The 17,509-nt window shown below is 38.7% G+C and overlaps 1 protein-coding gene across 2 annotated transcripts; it reads left to right on the top strand.

The window, feature by feature from the left end:
• Positions 1–1,683: 1,683 nt before the first annotated feature.
• On the top strand, positions 1,684–9,526 carry gkn1.2.L (gastrokine 1, gene 2 L homeolog). 2 transcript variants are annotated; one of them, XM_018251734.2, is made up of 6 exons: positions 1,684–1,742; positions 1,840–1,893; positions 2,090–2,227; positions 3,802–3,912; positions 4,100–4,229; positions 9,356–9,526. In XM_018251734.2, exons 1-6 carry the CDS (start codon positions 1,731–1,733, stop codon positions 9,427–9,429), a joined length of 519 nt encoding a protein of 172 aa, XP_018107223.1. In that variant the 5' UTR covers positions 1,684–1,730; the 3' UTR covers positions 9,430–9,526. The 2 variants fall into 2 exon arrangements, with proteins under 2 accessions (XP_018107223.1, XP_041442896.1); XM_041586962.1 differs by having other exon boundaries at positions 4,097–4,229.
• The last annotated feature ends 7,983 nt before the right edge of the window (positions 9,527–17,509 follow it).

Here is a 17,509-nt window from a genome sequence, read left to right as displayed (position 1 = left end):
AACATACATTTTCATACCGTGTATATAAGTTGGGCACATCTCCCCCAACCAAGGCACATCTTTTGTACTGCATAAATTCCTTTCCGCTCACCAGAACTGTCACGTTTCCTAAAACAATAGCAGCTTTCACCCGGCAGCCATTTTTCCTCTGACACATCATCGGTGACATTTACATCCGCAAACAGCACTGTTTTCACTGTAAAGAGCAGAGTTTTTATGGTAACTAACTATGCCATCTCTTCTTTGGATGCTAGACTGGAAGGCGTGTTTAGTTATCTGAGTAGAGAAGAACTGAGCATGCTCAGTAGCCAACTGCAGAAAACACTGGAAACCCTTGTTGTAACCACAGCATTAAAACTGGTGACCAATATATGCAGCCTGCTTATTGTTTGCTGTGGGTTACTAAACCTGGTGCAAACTTTGCAATTACTGTATGTTGCCATGATGTCTACATAAATCTGTGCATCATGAATAACACAATATAAGAATACGATTAGTAATATCAAAAGGCAAGTGAAAATATGTTAAATTAAAATAAATTGGAAATGTTAACTTTGTTTTATACTTGTAAAAGTATATTTCACACTTTGCTGATTAGGACAGTAGGGGCTCCCAAATTCTGACCAGACACTAGCCAGTCATTGAGTTTGCTAGTTACAGACTACCAGTGGCCTGTCCTCCGGCAGTGAGGCAGGGAATACCTAGACTTGTAAGAATTTGGCACCTCACTCACTTAGCAATAAAACATAAATAAAAGCTATAGATGCAAAGAGCAGCAGCAGATTATTTGCAAGATTCAGATTGACCAAATCCTGGACAAGTGAAACAATATTGTTTAACTGGAAATGTTGATGGATGTACTGAAGGTAAAAATTAGGTTCCAAATAAAAATGATGCACATAATACATCAGAGCTAGCGATGAGAGAATTTTTTTCGCCAGCCATGGATTCGCAAAACTGCGGCAAAAATTTGCAGCAGAAAAAAGTCAAAAAGAAGAAAAAATGCCCATTGACAACAGAAAAAAAAAACATGCTGTATATAGAAAAACACCCATTCTCAAGCATTAACACCTATACAGACATGGGATCTGTTATTTGGAAACCTGTTATCCAGAAAGCTCCAAATTACAGAATTTTATTCAAATAATTAATTTTTTTTTTTAAATAAACGGTTTCCTTTTCCTCTGTGATAATAAAACAGTACCTTGTACTTGATAAAAGCTATTGGGTTTATTTAATGATTAAATTATTTTCTAGTAGACTTAGAAGATCCAAATTATGGAAAGATCCATTATCTAGAAAACCACAGGCCCCATGCATTCTGGATAACAGGTCCCATACCTGTTCTTGTATACTGTATATGAAATATCCCTAAGGAACATCTTTGAGGTTTTTGACTATATGTAGCAACTGGATCAGACATAAAAGCATGTTGCTGGTGTCCTATCACTTTGTCATTCCTGTTTGTCTTCACTTTTGTCATTTGTCTTCTTCTGTGAGCAACTTTATTGTGTAACATTTGAGAAAGCAACACATACACTAGGTGGAATCATCTCTATGTTCAAGTTCAGGATGAGAAATATCAATAGAGATAGAGACTGGACCCATTCCAGTATAGCCCTATAAATATTCAGTAATGCTACTCCTTGAGTAAATACAACCTTGGTATATAAATGTCTCGTGAGATTTTGGTAATACCCCAGGGTTTCAGTTTCTCCAGTTGAGTGAAAATGAAGTTCTTGGTAAGACTTGGCTCAGTAAAGCTCTGGTAGATAATAGGTGGGAAATGATTACAAGTATGGCAGAGTAACAAGTCATTTATATTGATCTCAATTGTAGATTGCAACAGCTGTTGTTCTTGGAATCTTCTTGGCTCAGTCTCGAGCCACTGATGTAAGTACATACGATGTTTTGTTGCCTGAATATACTGCATTTTGGGATGGTTTATGAAAATAACAGGAGACGGGACAGTGAAAACATGAATACAAAGTAATACCTTGTAGTTAGTATTGTTACATATACTTAAGGATTTGGAACAAATCTTAAAAGATACAGTGCGTTTGGGAATATTTATTGGTCTATATTACAGAACATCGACATTAACAACTCTGGGAATGAAGGAGGCAGCGTTTCCCAAAATGTTAATATCAATAACCAGGACAAAATCGCTACCATCAACAACTTGAATGGCTGGAAGTCCTGGGATTCCATTTGTGATTATGGAGCAGTAAGTAATGTTGAGAGCATGTCTAATGATTTCCATGTTAGGAATTGACAGCAATAAATGAACATTGAAAGGTAGTCATTCCTGCTACCAAAGTGTAACTATGATCAAGGACAAACACACAAGGGCTCATTTTCCATTGTAGAAACTAATAAGTAGTGATGGGCGAATTTATTCGCCAGGTGCGAATATGCAGTGAATTTACGTGTTTTGCCGCCAGTGAAAAAATTTGTGAATCTGCCGCGAAAATTCAACGACATTTCTGACGCCTGCAAATACTGTTCCAGAAATAATATCTTCTGCTGTATATCTATATGGAAATCATATACCATTTGTAGTATTCAAGTTGCCCTGCTGTACCCAGCAAAGTCCAAATCACTATCTATGTAATACACTAAAAAAGTCCTTACATAGTAACATAGTAAGTTTGGCTGAAAAAAGACACACGGTGACGCCCATCTAGTTCAACCTTTTAAGTCTATATATAACCTGCCTAATGGCTAGTTGATCCAGAGAAAGGCAAAAAAAACCAATTTGAAGCCTCTTCAATTTGCCTCATAGGGGGGAAAATTCCTTCCTGACTCCAAGATGGCAATCAGACCAGTCCCTGGATCAACTTGTACTATGAACTATCTCCCATAGCCCTGTATTCCCTCACTTGCTAAAAAGCCATCCAACCCCTTCTTAAAGCTATATAATGTATCAGCCTGTACAACTGATTTCAGGAGAGAATTCCACATCTTCACACCTCTCACTGTAAAAACCCTTCCGAATATTTAGACGGAACCTTGGATTCTTTGAGTACATTGCACAGTTTCCTTTAGAGACTTTCAGCACACTGTCTAGCTCTAAATTTGCTTATAGTAAAATGGCACCCCCACTAGATCAAGCAATTGAATGTATACAGTAGTACAGGTATAGTGCCTGTGATCCAGAATGCTCAGGACCTGGTGTTTTCTGGATAATGGATATTTCCACAATTTGAATCTTCATACCTTAAGTCTACTAGACTTAAAAAAAGATTTAAACATTAAATAAACCCAATAGGCTGGTATTGCTTATAATAAAGATTAATTATATCTTAGTTGGGTTCAAGTACAAAGTACTGTTTTATTATTACAGAGAAAAAAAGGAAATACTTTTTACATTTAATTATTGAATTATTTGGATAAAATGGAGTCTATGGGAGATGCCCTTTCTGTAATTTGGACCTTTTTGGATAATGCCTCTACCAAAGTCCCAATGGCAGCTTTGATTGAGTGCAAACACAAGTATATTACAGATCACCGTGCAGTACATTGCACAATTTCCCATCCCCCCTTGTGTATTGATCACCTTTAGGAAAAAACGAAGAAATAATTCTGAAGTAGTTTAAATAGAAAATATCTTTAAACATCCTTAAACATACACAACAGGCTCCAGTCTGCTTGGAACAATATGAAACAGAGATCATCATCACTTGGCCACCCTACAGCTAATCAAAATATCTTCTTTATAATACGGGACTTACGTGGTTGTGTACTACAGAGATCAATGTGTGAGTTCAGATGACTCCTATATCTCTCTCTGCTTTCCAGGGATTTGCAGCTACTCGACTGTTCCACAAGCAAATCTGTGTCATCACCAAAATCAACAAAGATTCCTTCCCCAGTCTGTCCCAGCTCAGCGCCATTGCAAAGGATAAAAAGGTATGTTGGTCAAATATAACCTATGCTTTAATTTACAGTTACAATATTTAGACTATTTGTGTTTGCTATGTGTTGGCCTGGCCATTTATTGGACTTTCTATAAGTTCTAAATTCCTGCAATAAGGCGTTAAACCTTAGATGTCAGATATTTAATAATGATAAAAATATTGCAATCTGTTTCTAGCAGATATCAACTAATACTCCACTGCGAACTTACACAGTCAACCCACGCCGCGTTAATAACATGGGGGTGTTTGGGCAACATGTTGAGGCTCTGTGTAAAGGACTACCTTCCTACACCGCTCAAGAGATGCCTGGTAAGTGTCCCTTTCTGTAAAACTTAAAGGAGGTTGACTTCTTTTTAGTATGATGTGGAGATTTATGTTCTGAGACAATCTGCAATTAGGTTTAATTTTTTTATTTGAGGCTTTTGCGTTATTTAGCTTTTTATTCAATAGCTCTGCAATTTGCAATCTCAGTTCTTTGGATGCCAGGCTCAAAATGACCCGAGCCACCATGCACTGATTTAAATCAGAAGCTGGAATATGAATAGTGGAGGGCGTGAATCGAAAAACGAGTAATAAAAAGTAGCAAACATTTTTAAAAACTATAGAAAATAAATGACGAAGACCAATTGAAAAGCTGCTTAGAATTGGCCATTCGCTAACAAAGTAAATGTGAACCAACCCTTTAAAGTCATACAATGATGCTCCAAAAACTCTGGATCATTTGTAGAAAGCATGTTATCTTTATCTGAAACTATTGTCACTGTTTATGCTAATGGCACATGTAGCATTTCACCAGCATCTACACAAATGGTGGTGGTTATATATAAATGCAGTGTATTTCTGAAAAGCAGTACAAAGGCTGCTACAAACTTTTTTGTACCGAGGATATTATTATGCTGGTTTCCATCCATGTCTAGGACAGACAGCACAGTAGTGTATCAGCCATTTCTCAAAAATACTACCCATGTACCATTAAGGTGCTGTAATTCATAAATATTTATTATTAGTGATGGGCGATTTTGGGCCATTTTGCTTTGCCGAAAAATTGGTGAATTTCCTACGAAATTCACGCAACGACGAAAAATTCGCGAAAGGGGGAATTCGCCACGAATTCACCGCAAATTCGCTCCTACCAAATAAATTCGACCATCACTATATATTATCCTAAGCTCCTTTTTAAAATTATGGATTGGTGTTCTCTTATACAAAAGATAATAATATCTCTAGACATGATAAACAAATATAAAACCATAAAATGAAGGACTTTTATTTCAAAGGTACCGTTTTATAAAAGTAATGGAATCCCATGGCTCCCATTGGCAAAGCTGCCTTTTGTATATATGCATGATGCCTTTTTCTTACCTGTATTATGTCAGTACAGGTATGGGACCTGTTATCCAGAATGCACAGAACCAGGGTTTTCCAGATAATGGATCTTTCCATAATTGGGATCTTCATACCTAAAGTCTACAAGAAAATCATGTAAACATTAAATGAACCCAATAGACTGGTTTTGCTTCCAATAAGGATTAATTATATCTTAGTTGGCATCAGGTACAAGGTACTGCTTTATTAGGGAAATTATTTTTAAAAATTTGATTTATTTGCATAAAATGAAGTCTATGGAAGACAGCCTACCAGTTATTCTTAGCTTTCGAGATAATGGGTTTCTGGATAATGAATCCCATACTTTTACAAACATTTGGATGCTGTATATTATATTTGGGAGAATTTGAACCCATGTAATATAGAAATAAATGCAATCATTCTTTGTCCAGGTAGAAGGGATATTCAGTATCCTTCATAGTGAGGGTACTATTATTAACAGTACAAGAGACAAGCAATGGAAGTATTCTGATAAAAGAATTCTGTATAGACAAACAGTATTCAGTTAAAGGGGATAGTCTGATTAATGAGTTGTATACATTGCATCCTCTAATATACCTGTCGTTAATGTTTATTAGAGTAATGATAGGAAAACTAAATATGGAAAATAATGTATGTTGTTGCGTTGTTTTGAACTAGAGGGGTTTATGTTTATAACTCAGGTCATTGTGTCTAACCCTCAAAAAGCAGTAGTTTGCAAGATGGTGACCCCCTGTAGCCAACTTTGAAAGCATAAATTATTTGTTTGATTAGGCTTGTGGTGCAGTAAGTTCATGTTTATATTTAGTATACAAAATACAGCATTTCTAGCCTTATTCTATTTTACACTTTACATGCCCTTTAAAAAAAAGCGCAAATGACCCTTTATGTTGCTGCAAACTGTACCAAGCCTAGAATGCCCTGTGTTCTCTGCCTTGCAAAGGTTCCAGTACTCTGCTGGTGCAACATGAAGGTGCAGCAGCTGGGGTGTAACTATAGAGGAAGCAGACCCTGTGGCTGCAGGGGGCCCCATAAGGCCCTAATTCATATACAATTTCAATAAATATTGGTAAAACAGGTCAACCTCTAGGCATTTTGGGGGCCTGAAAAATAACTTGCTGTGGGGCCAAATAATATCTAGCTATGTCACTGGGCAGCAGGGCAGGGCTTTGACACTGAGTTCCCCGCAAGGCAATTTTTAGGGCAGGACTTCACGGACAATTCCGGTGCGATCCAACGCGCTGCACAAAAACGCAGGCGTCAAGTTGGATGCGACGGATGCTGCACGCTGCGTCTACATCCGACAGTGGTGTTGCGTCGCATCAACAATGCAACACTATCCAACAATAGTGTTACTTACCTTATTTCTGTTGCATCCAACGTGACACCTGCGTTTTTCCACAGCACGTCGGATCGCGCCGGAATTGCCACACATGTGGCGAAAGCAGAGATTTAGTTGCTGAACCCTGACAAACCCTGAAACATCTGTGGCAGTGTTAACCTCATCCTATTGCCAACTCCAAAGTGTCAGTTTTTTTGTGCCATGCATAGTTATTGCCTGGACTTTGCCAGGCCCCAAGCACAATGAAGGGGCAATTCTGAACAAGTTACTATTCCCCTGCTGAGCTGGAAATCAAACAGAAAGCAAAATGTTCTGTAGCAGCTGTAGCTCGAGGGGGAATATAGCAGGGGCCTCAACTCAATCAGGACTTCCTGTTTATAGTTTGTGCTGTGTGCCCTTGCAAGGAACCCCTGGTATTAAAGAAACGCTACAACCATTTTTAAAAAAAAAATAATAAAATATAAATTATAAAGCCAGGCGATGGAATCTTTATGGTCATATTTTTGGCTTATACAGAGAATCTGATGGACCCTTTTGTTATTGTATTCATACATTTAGGGGCCGATTCATGAAGCTCGAGCGAAGGATTCGAATTGAAAAAACTTAGAATTTCGAAGTGTTTTTTGGGCTACTTCGACCATCGAATTGGCTACTTCGACCTTCGACTACGACTTCGACTACGAATCGAACGATTCGAACTAAAAATCGTTCGACTATTCGACCGTTCGATAATCGAAGTACTGTCTCTTTAAAAAAAACTTCGACCCCCTACTTCGGCAGCTAAAAGCTACCGAAGTCAATGTTAGCCTATGGGGAAGGTCCCCATAGGCTTGCCTATGTTTTTTTGATCGAAGGATATTCCTTCGATCGTTGGATTAAAATCCTTCGAATCGTTCGATTCGAAGGATTTAATCGTTTGATCGAACGAATAATCCTTCGATCGTTCGATCGTAGGATTTGCGCTAAATCCTTCGACTTCGATATTCGAAGTCGAAGGATTTTAGTTCCTAGTCGAATATCGAGGGTTAATTAGCCCTCAATATTCGACCCTTCATACATCTGCCCCTAAGCGTTACAACAGTCCTGGATCACTATTACATGATAAGGGGGGAGTATGCAGACTCAATATTAACACAGAAATGTGGACATTTTATTTGAGAAATCCGATGCCCGCATCCATTATAAACTTAAGCTGTGTGAAAACAACTCGTTAACAATAGTCAGTTTGAGCCTGTTTTAAATTAAAGGGGAACCGTTGTTTGCACTTGAGGCTGTTCCCATAATTACATCTGAAGTACCAATGCTTTAGATTAAAGGTCTATAAATGAGTCCCGAGTTACTCCACATTTAACAGGAATGAGATTGTTATTCAAAATCATTCTGCACTGAGAGTAATGGTTCATTAGTCTTAACTCGAGAGGGAGCTTGAATGATTTCTTGGACAAGCATAATATCCAAAGCTATTGTGATACTAAAATCTACATTTAGTATAGGTATTGGTTTATATAGTTTATACAGGTATTTGTATCTGGAAACCTGTTATCCAGAAAGTTCCAAATTACGGAAAGACCATCTCCCATAGACTCCATTTTATCCAAATAATCCACATTTTTAAAAATGATTTCCCTTTTTCTCTGTAATAATAAAACAGTATCTTGTACTTGATCCCAACTAAGATAGAATTAACCCTTATTTGAAGCAAAAGCAGCCTATTGGGTTTCTTTAATGTTTAAATGATTTTCTAGAAGACTAAGGGGCATATTTATCAAGGGTCGAATTGAAAAAAACTTCGAAATTCGAATTCGAAATTAAGTCGAAGTTTTTTTTGGTCGAATAGGTCCGTTTTCGAACGAATCGTGTGAATCAAAGGAATATCGCATTCGATCGAATTCGATTCAACGTTTTTCCCCAAAAAAAACATGGAGGTAAATCTATCAAAGAGTGAAGTTCCGCCACTAGAGTGAAATTCCGTAGCTCTCCATTCATTTCTATGGGATTTTGAAAGGCGTATTTATCAATGGGTGAAAGTGAAATTTCACCCTTTGATAAATACGCCTTTAAAAACCCCATAGAAATGAATGGGAAGTGGCGGAATTTCACTCTAGTGGCGGAACTTCACTATTAACTTCACTCTTTGATAAATATACCCCTTCGATTTTTCAAACTCCACCAATTGACTCCCCCATAGGCTAAAACAGCAAATCGTCAGGTTTTAGATGTTTTTTTTAAATTCGAATAGAATTTGGACTATTCCCTAGTCGAAGTACACAAAAAATAGCTCAACCTTTGATAAATCTGCCCCTTAAACTAGGACGATCCAAATTACGGAAAGATCCATTATCCGGAAACCCCCAGGTCCCGAGCATTCTGGAAAACAGGTCCTGTATATGAGGGTCGGAATATTCTAGCTCAGTTATTCTAAATCAAAATAGTGCAAAACTGGAACCACATCTGTACTTCTACCCCAGTATGTAGAATTTGGCTGCTCCTGTTTGTAAGATGAGTTGCAGCTATTGGCCACCACCTCTCTCTGAGCTTTATCAATAATGAATAGTGTTAAGCCACCACCTTCTGGTGAACAGGGTGCACTGCAGCTCCTACAGCCACAAAATATAGTTTTGCTTTATATAGATTGATTTTCTGCTAATAGGGTCTGAATACCTGTAGTCCCCTCTGCCAAAGAGGGCTTTACACATATCCGTTCACTATAACCAGTCTATCTTTGCAGATAATGTCGGAGGCTTTTCACTCTGCCATACCGGCAGCATCATCACAATTCTGGGAATAAACTTCTGCTTTTAAGCCAAAGTCTTCTCTCCATGACCAGACTTCAATGCCTGCCCCTAAATATGCCTCCACGGATTGCTTCAGCGATGCCTAATAAAAATATTTACTCATACGTATGTCTCCCTGTGGTTTTTTTATGCATGGAAAACCTCATAATAAATGAAAGACACCATAAATACCCCCATCCGCAGCATTAAAGGGTTCAGTTATAGATCCCAAAGGAAAGGAACTCAACTGCTAAGTGCCAAAGCAAGTCAATTAGAACATGACTATCATTAGGTTTTGAAATAGCAGAACTGCAGTCTGTGACTCTCCAGTGGTGCCTAAAACCTCATTTATAAAGGATTTCTATTTGTTCTATACAGTCATATGAAAAAGTTTGGGAACCCCTCTTAATTCTTTGGAGTTTTGTTTATCATTGGCTGAGCTTTCAATGTTGCAACTTCCTTTTAATATATAACATGCCTTATGGAAACAGTAGTATTTCAGCAGTGACATAAAGTTTATTGGATTAACAGAAAATATGCAATTTGCATCATAACAAAATCAGACAGCTGCATAAATTTGGGCACCCCAACAGAGATATTACATTAATTTAAGAGCCTCTGGACACCTCCTATAGCCTTTGATGAGTGTCTGGATTCTGGATGGCGGTATTTCTGACCATTGGTCCATACAAAATATCTCCAGTTCGGTTAAATTTAATGGCTGTCGAGCCTGCTTCAAATCATCCCATAGATTTTCGATGATATTCAAGTCGAGGGACTGTGACGCCATTCCAGAATATTGTACTTCTCCCTCTGCATCAATGCCTTTGTAGAGGGTCATTGTCTTGTTGGAATATCCAACCACTGCGTAACTTCAACTTTGTGACTGATACTTGAACATTATCCTGAAGAATCTGTTGATATTGGGTTGAATTCATCCGACCCTCGACTTTAACAAGGGCCTAAGTCCCTGAACTGGCCACACAGCCCCACAGCATGATGGAACCTCCACCAAATTTGACAGTAGGTAGCAGGTGTTTTTCTTGGAAAGTCCAAAGCACTTTGTTCCAAAAATGGCTTGTCTAAAGCTTTTGCATACAACAAGCGACTCTGTTTGTGGCTTGAGTGCAGAATTGTAGAATGATGTACAGATACACCATCTGCAGCAAGATGTTCTTGCAGGTCTTTGGGGTTATCTTTGGCTTGTCTGTAACCATTCTCACAGTCCTCCGCATATGCCACTACTGTATTTTTCTTGGCCTGCCAGACCTGGGTTTTACAGCAACTGTGCCTGTGACCTTTCATTTCCTGATTGCATTCCTTACGGTTGAAACTGACAGTTTAAAACTCTGAGATAGCTTTTTGTAGCCTTCCCTTAAACCACGATACTGAACAATCTTTGTTTTCAGATCTTTTGAGCGTTGCTTTGAGGATCCCATGCTGCCACTCTTCAGAGGAGAGTCAAACAGAAGCACAACTTGCAATTGGCCACCTTAAATACCTTTTCTCATGATTGGACACACCTGCCTATGAAGTTCAAGGCTTAATGAGCTAATCCAACCAATTTTGTGTTGCTAGTAATCAGTATCGATCAGTTACATCTATTCAAATTATCAAAATTTCAAGGGTACCCTAATTTTTGCACCGCCAGTTTTTCACATTTGATTTAATTTCATACAGCTGAATACTGCTTCACTAAAAATCTTTGTTCAGAAAACATCCCAGTAATCAGATGTTCCTGGGAAATGAAAGACATAGTGGAGTAAATTATTTTGCAGGCTAAGAGGGGTTCCCAAACTTTTTTAAATGACTGTATATACCTTGGGCCATGGCTTCCATATACACATAACCATACAAGGAGACATTTTTCTAGAAACTCAGAAATGTATTCAAATAGAACTATTAGCTTAGGAGTTCAGTGGGCAGTTTTCCTTTTATGACTGCAACCACTTTGCCCATGACGTAAGCCTCTGCATTCAATAAAAATATTATATAATGGAAGATTATGACACCCTGCAGGCATCAGGCAACTGTAATAATATTGGATTAGCTGCATGATTCCACAAGCATGACTATTTTTTGCATCTGCATGAAACATTTCATTGGAAAAGTCTGTAAAAACACACAAAAAACAGAAGGGGATCCAAACCAGAACTGGTTTGGGGGGGGGGCATAAAGGCACTTCATGAGGAAAGAATCGGGGCACTAATGACATAGTTATATATCATGTATATTTTTAAATATTATTAAATTATAGATGTATTATGCCTTTTCAGAGTTCCAGAGAGGCTTTGGATCTTGCTGTTCTGCAAGCATCATCTCTATATTGGGTTTCAAATTCTGTTTTTAAGCTCCGATCTGAAACTGGACTGAATTTAATACTGGGATCAGATATCAGTTGAATTCTTGCTGTTTATTTTTAATAAAAGGCTTTTGTCTGGGACTAATGGCTGATTGCTTTTACAGAGTATTCACATCTTGATCATCACAAAATAGTTAAATAGATAGATAAAAGCAGTTCCACACCACACAATAGCACACCTTAGCCCATTTAGGTGCACCAAGACTTTACACCCAATCCTGCAGGACAATTAGGGAAAAATTACACACATGCAGTGAGGTAGGGGAAAACTGACCAGGCTAGGGTGCCAAGGGAGGACAGGGTTAAACATAGACAGTGTGGCTGCTGGAGGAGAAGGATTGGTGAAGGAGCCCAAAGGGGTTTAAAAGGAACACAGTACTGGTTTGGATCCCCCTTCTGTTTTCTGTGTAGCAAGAGGCAGCCTTGGGTTTAGGGGTCTGGAGTGAGGTCCAAAGCTATCACGTGCCCACCCTAGCGCAATTCTGCATGGACTGCATGGCTGCTGACTAGTGATGGGCGAATAAATTCGACAGGTGAGAATTTGCAGTGAATTTCCTTCGCTTCATTGCCGGCGAATAAATTCATGAAACTGTGGCAAAAATTTGGACGCTCGTCGGAATAGTCAAAACTGTCACGCGTCAACATTATTTGGACGCCCCTTGACTTTAATGCGGCCACCAATATTCGTGTTTTGCAAATTTTTCTCCATTTTGCAAATTTTTCTGGAAATTCTCAAATTTTTCGGCGAAGCGAAACAGGACAAATTCACACATCACTACTGCTGACTCATTCACTCCTGTGGCGTATAATAGGGAAGCATTCCTGTACTTCGACATTTAACTCACTGTTTTGAGTTTACATTTCCAGTTGTTCTTAAACCTTTTATGAAAGGGTTGATTAACTTTTGGGTTCACTGTTAATATGATGTAGAGAGTGATATTCTGAGACAATTTGCAATTGGTTTTGATTTTCTATTTGTGGTTTTTGAGTTATTTAGCTTTTTATTCAGCAACTCTCCAGTTTGCAATTTCAGCAATGTGGTTACTAGGGTCCAAATTCCCCTAGCAACCATGCATTGATTGAAAAAGAGACTGGAATATGAATAGGAGAGGCCTGAATAGAAAGACGAGTAATAAAAAGTAGCAATAACAATACATTTGTAGCCGTACAGAGCATTTGTTTTTTAGATGAGGTCAGTGACCCCCATTTGAAATCTAGAAAGAGTCAGAAGGCAAATAATTAAAAAAAACTATAAAAAATAAATACAGAAGACCAAATGCAAAATTGCATAGACGTGTCTGTTCTAAAACATACCAAAAGTTAATTTAACCCCTTTACTAAAAGTCCTACTGTAATTCTTGGCTGTGGTTTCAGGGTGCAGGGTGCTTGGTGTTGGGGTAGAAACAAAGTCAGGGATGACCAAATCACAACCATATTGAACGTCCATACACTTACAGCAGCAACAGTGGTAGACATAGAAATGAATGGGCCCCACCACAAGCCTTGGGAGAGATCTGTTTCATGCACCTTCATTGAAAGTGCATCAGTCATTAATGTCATGTAAATATACACTACTTGTGAATGATGATGATGATGCTATTATGCAAAACTTTACGCCAAATACGATTGTGTGTCAGAACTTTATATAACCTCATGTGCATGTCCAACTACATTACCAGCCCAGGACCATATATCCATCTGGAAGTTTGGAATTCCACAAGTTATTGCCCAGGCCAATGTTACCAATACAAAACAGGAGAAATCTGAAATTCAAACTCATAACCTTGCTAAAAAGGGTTTAGCTCTCCAGTGGCTTATGTTTGTATTTTGTCATACCCTGATGTTCTGTTGACATTCGTTTTTCTTAATGTTTAGTGTCCAAAGTCTAATATCAACCAACACTTAGGCCTTCTGTACTAATAACAATAAAGCAATCAGACATTCATTGATCTACTGCTTATATAGAAGAAAATCCATTATTTTGTGCCTTCCCAAAAACCACTGTAACACCTATTTGGGCCACTCGGGGTTAATTCACCAGCTAGAACACTAGAGCATGGGTTACACGCGACTTACATCCAGGGCAGGGCCTTCGCCATGTGGAAGTGTTCCCTCTATGGTGTAGTGCAACTACATCCCCCCAGGCTACTGTGCATACAACAAAAGATGGGCGCCAGGAGGTTCTTGCAGTAAAACAGAAACGGTTTATTTAACTATGCACAAGTCAAGTGACCACAGGTTTAGTAGTCACACAGGAGCTGAGGCAATAGCACATTTCTCACACAGAGCTGCAGGCATTAGGCATTTCTCACAGAGGAAAGATCTCCATTAGGCATTTGCAGAATTCACACACATTCCCTCCTGGAAGTTGTCAGGAAAGCAGCTTTTACCCTACAGTCCCTCTTCACTGAGGTCCCTGACTGGAGTCAACACATAAAGCCTCTGGGAAGCTACTCCCTTACTGCAAATCCTTGTTGGAGCTTCAGCTGCTCTTTCTCTCTCACCTCTCTGCCTTTCTCTCCTAGAGAGACTATAACAAGTCTGCCCTAGTGTAACTATTCCTCATTCACGGGGTTACCTGGTCCCCGACTTCTTCTCCAAAGCACATGGGCCTTTCTGGGCCTAGCTGTAACCAGGCTCTCCTGAGCACACCCAGCTGGATCACCATCCACAGGCCAAAGAGGAAGTGGCCACTCCCTACACACACTATATAGCAGTGTAGCAGGGGAGTGTCATTCTCTCCTGGCAGATCACTCTAAGAAAAAGGTGGGGGCCTTAAAGCTGCAGGGCAGATTACCCAGTAGGGGTCCCTACACCACTATATGTGTGTGTGTGTGTTTATTCATACATTGTTACTGATGTATGTATTATCTGCCTGCCAAGGGCCAAACATGGAGTAGCTTCAGTCTTCCTCTTTGACCTATTTAGCTCTAGGAATAACAAAAAACATGTTTTTTTCTTGAAAACAATAGGCAAAACATTCAGCACAAGCCTTATTCTTGAACTAACATATCTGGTTACTTTAGTAAAGGAGAATTAAGTAGTGCAGAAATGTTGTACATTATTTTGGGGCTCAAAAGCAACCACTGTCCTTTAGCAATAAAGATCTGCGCCTCTAAAGATGCCCCTGCAGCTCCCCATCTTCTTTTCTGCTGATTCACTGCACATGCCACATGTCACAATATAAGGCTGAGGCTAATGAGTGAATAATTTTTTTGTGCATGGCAGCTCAGAAATCAGAACAGTCAGCATCAGAATTTGATCATCAGCCCTGTAGCATCAGCTTATATGACAGGCAAACCCCATTTTCTGCTTGATGATTTGCTATGACCCCTAAGTTTAGCTTCTCAACAGCTGCCCAGAGTACACTGAGCATGTGCGTGTTGCAGATACTCCTAACAAAATCCAAGATGGGAAAATCCTGTGACAACTTTGAACACCTGGATCATTACTACTGTAGAGAGGCTGAACCTTCAGGCTGGTGTAATAAGTTCAATATATAAAATATAGCATTTCTGGCCATATTCATTTTAGTTCTCCTTTAAGCACTCATTTATCTTAGTGAAGGAGCATGTGACCATTGATGGGCGAATTTGTCCCGTTTCTCTTCGTCTAAAAATTTACGAAATTCGGGAAAGGGTGAAAAATTAGCGAAACGCGAATGTTGACACCAGCGTTAAAGCCAATGGGTGTCCGAATAATGTTGACGCATGATAGTTTTGATGCAATGACTATTAATTTTCAAATTTTTTTATGCTGCTGGCAAATTTTCACGAGCGCCTAAACGAGGAAATTGCCTGTGATTTCGCGCATCACTACGTGTGACTAATATTAGAAAAACCTGACCTGTAGTAAAAAAAACAGTGTTGGGTCCATACAGTTTACATAGTTTGGGAGGAGTGCGATTGCTCATTTAAAGCCTGGGCATGGTTTTCAGTGATAGAGGCTAATAAATCTGGGTTAGCATCTATTGATTGATTTCTAAACTGACTTTTAACTACTTGCTGCAAATACAACTCACATAGTGATGAGCAGGTCAATGAAGTGAAGGCTGGAGACTTTCAAAACCACCTGACCTTTAAGTAAACCACTTGGATTTGTAGGTTTAAGGCTGTCCCATTTACCAGTAGTCCCCTTCCTTTTTATTACCATCAATTACCATCCAAATCTCTGCTGCTAGACACCATGGCAATATCCAGATGTTCCAGAATCTTGACATATCCACATATATTTGTCCAATAAGTAAAAAGATGGTGGATTTTGCAAGTTCTGTATACACACTCTTTAAGCGTCTGCGTCCGCGTTCCTATTCGGGGTGCACGATCAATTTCTGGCAAACATTCGATTTTTGGACTAATTTATTCATAGATCAGCACTCCCATTTACTGTGAAATAATGTCCTATATTTATACACACATTATTTAAGGGCAGACTTATCAAAAGTCGAGGTGAATTTTCTAATGAAAAAAATTTGAATTTCGAGCTATTTTTTGTGTACTTCGACTAGGGAATAGTCAAAATTCGGAGACCTCCTAGAACCTTTTTTGAAATCAATTGGTGGACTTTAAAAAAATCCAAGTTTTTTTGGGGAAAAAATGTAAAATCGGATTCAGTCGAATTTGGCTTAATACGGACCTATTCGATCGAAAACGGACCTATTCGACCAAAAAAAAAAGTTCAGCTTTTCAGTCTTTTTGAATTTGAAGTTTTTTCAATTGAAGTTTGACCCTTGATAAATATGCCTCTTAGTGTTCCAACGTTTCAGTCCACATTTGGACCTTTCTAAAAGAACACTGAAATTCCGCTCATCCCTTTTTATTGGGTGCACATGGGTGAGGCTTGACAATTTAACCCCAGCACTCCAATATATAGCCCCCTTGGAAAAATAGTTTTGCACAAATTAACTTATAGTAAAAAAGAGACACTTTTAGATACAAAGTTTGAACAAAGTATGCATGAGCTGACGTGCCCCGTCAAGGCAGTTTCCATGAGTCAGTCCTAACTTAGTGAAAAAAGAGCGTTATCTTGGGGGAGAGAAAGACCATACCTGCTTTTCTCTCTCCAGTGGGCTATATATATTGGAGTGCTAGATATAGATTTATAGATAGATAGATAGATAGATAGATAGATAGATAGATGATAGATAGATAGATAGATAGATAGATAGATAGATAGATGATAGATAGATAGATAGATAGATAGATAGATAGATAGATAGATAGATGATAGATAGATAGATAGATAGATAGATAGATAGATAGATAGATAGATAGATAGATAGATAGATAGATAGATAGATAGATAGATAGATATTTTGAACAGAGGGGGTTAGTGACTATAGAACATGATTCACACATTTGCTTGTGTCCACCTACACAGAGCTGAGTGAACCACTCCTTAAGTATATAGCGCCTACTGATCGACATACCCTTGGCTTCTTGCTATCACTAAAGCTTTTTTTTCCAATCTCAGGCGTTAACTAACAGTGTACACATAAAACTGGAAAGAGTTTCTTCTGTTGGAATCCTGGATCTATCATATCAACTGAGATAAAATATGGACTCTTTCCAATTACAAATATTCGATTGAAGCTGTTCCTTGTGCAAACCCAGCGTTATTGTTCAGTTTCCACATTTACTGGCAACAGCAGAGATGTTCTTGGTTTGTGTTAGCACAAAATCATTGGAACAGCAATATCTGAAGAACAATCAAACATGTCATAGAAAATGAATATGCATCAACTTTG

Source organism: Xenopus laevis, chromosome 3L (assembly GCF_017654675.1).
Source record: "Xenopus laevis strain J_2021 chromosome 3L, Xenopus_laevis_v10.1, whole genome shotgun sequence".
Taxonomy (NCBI): Eukaryota; Metazoa; Chordata; class Amphibia; order Anura; family Pipidae; genus Xenopus; species Xenopus laevis.
This window is presented reverse-complemented; position numbering and strand designations above follow the sequence as displayed.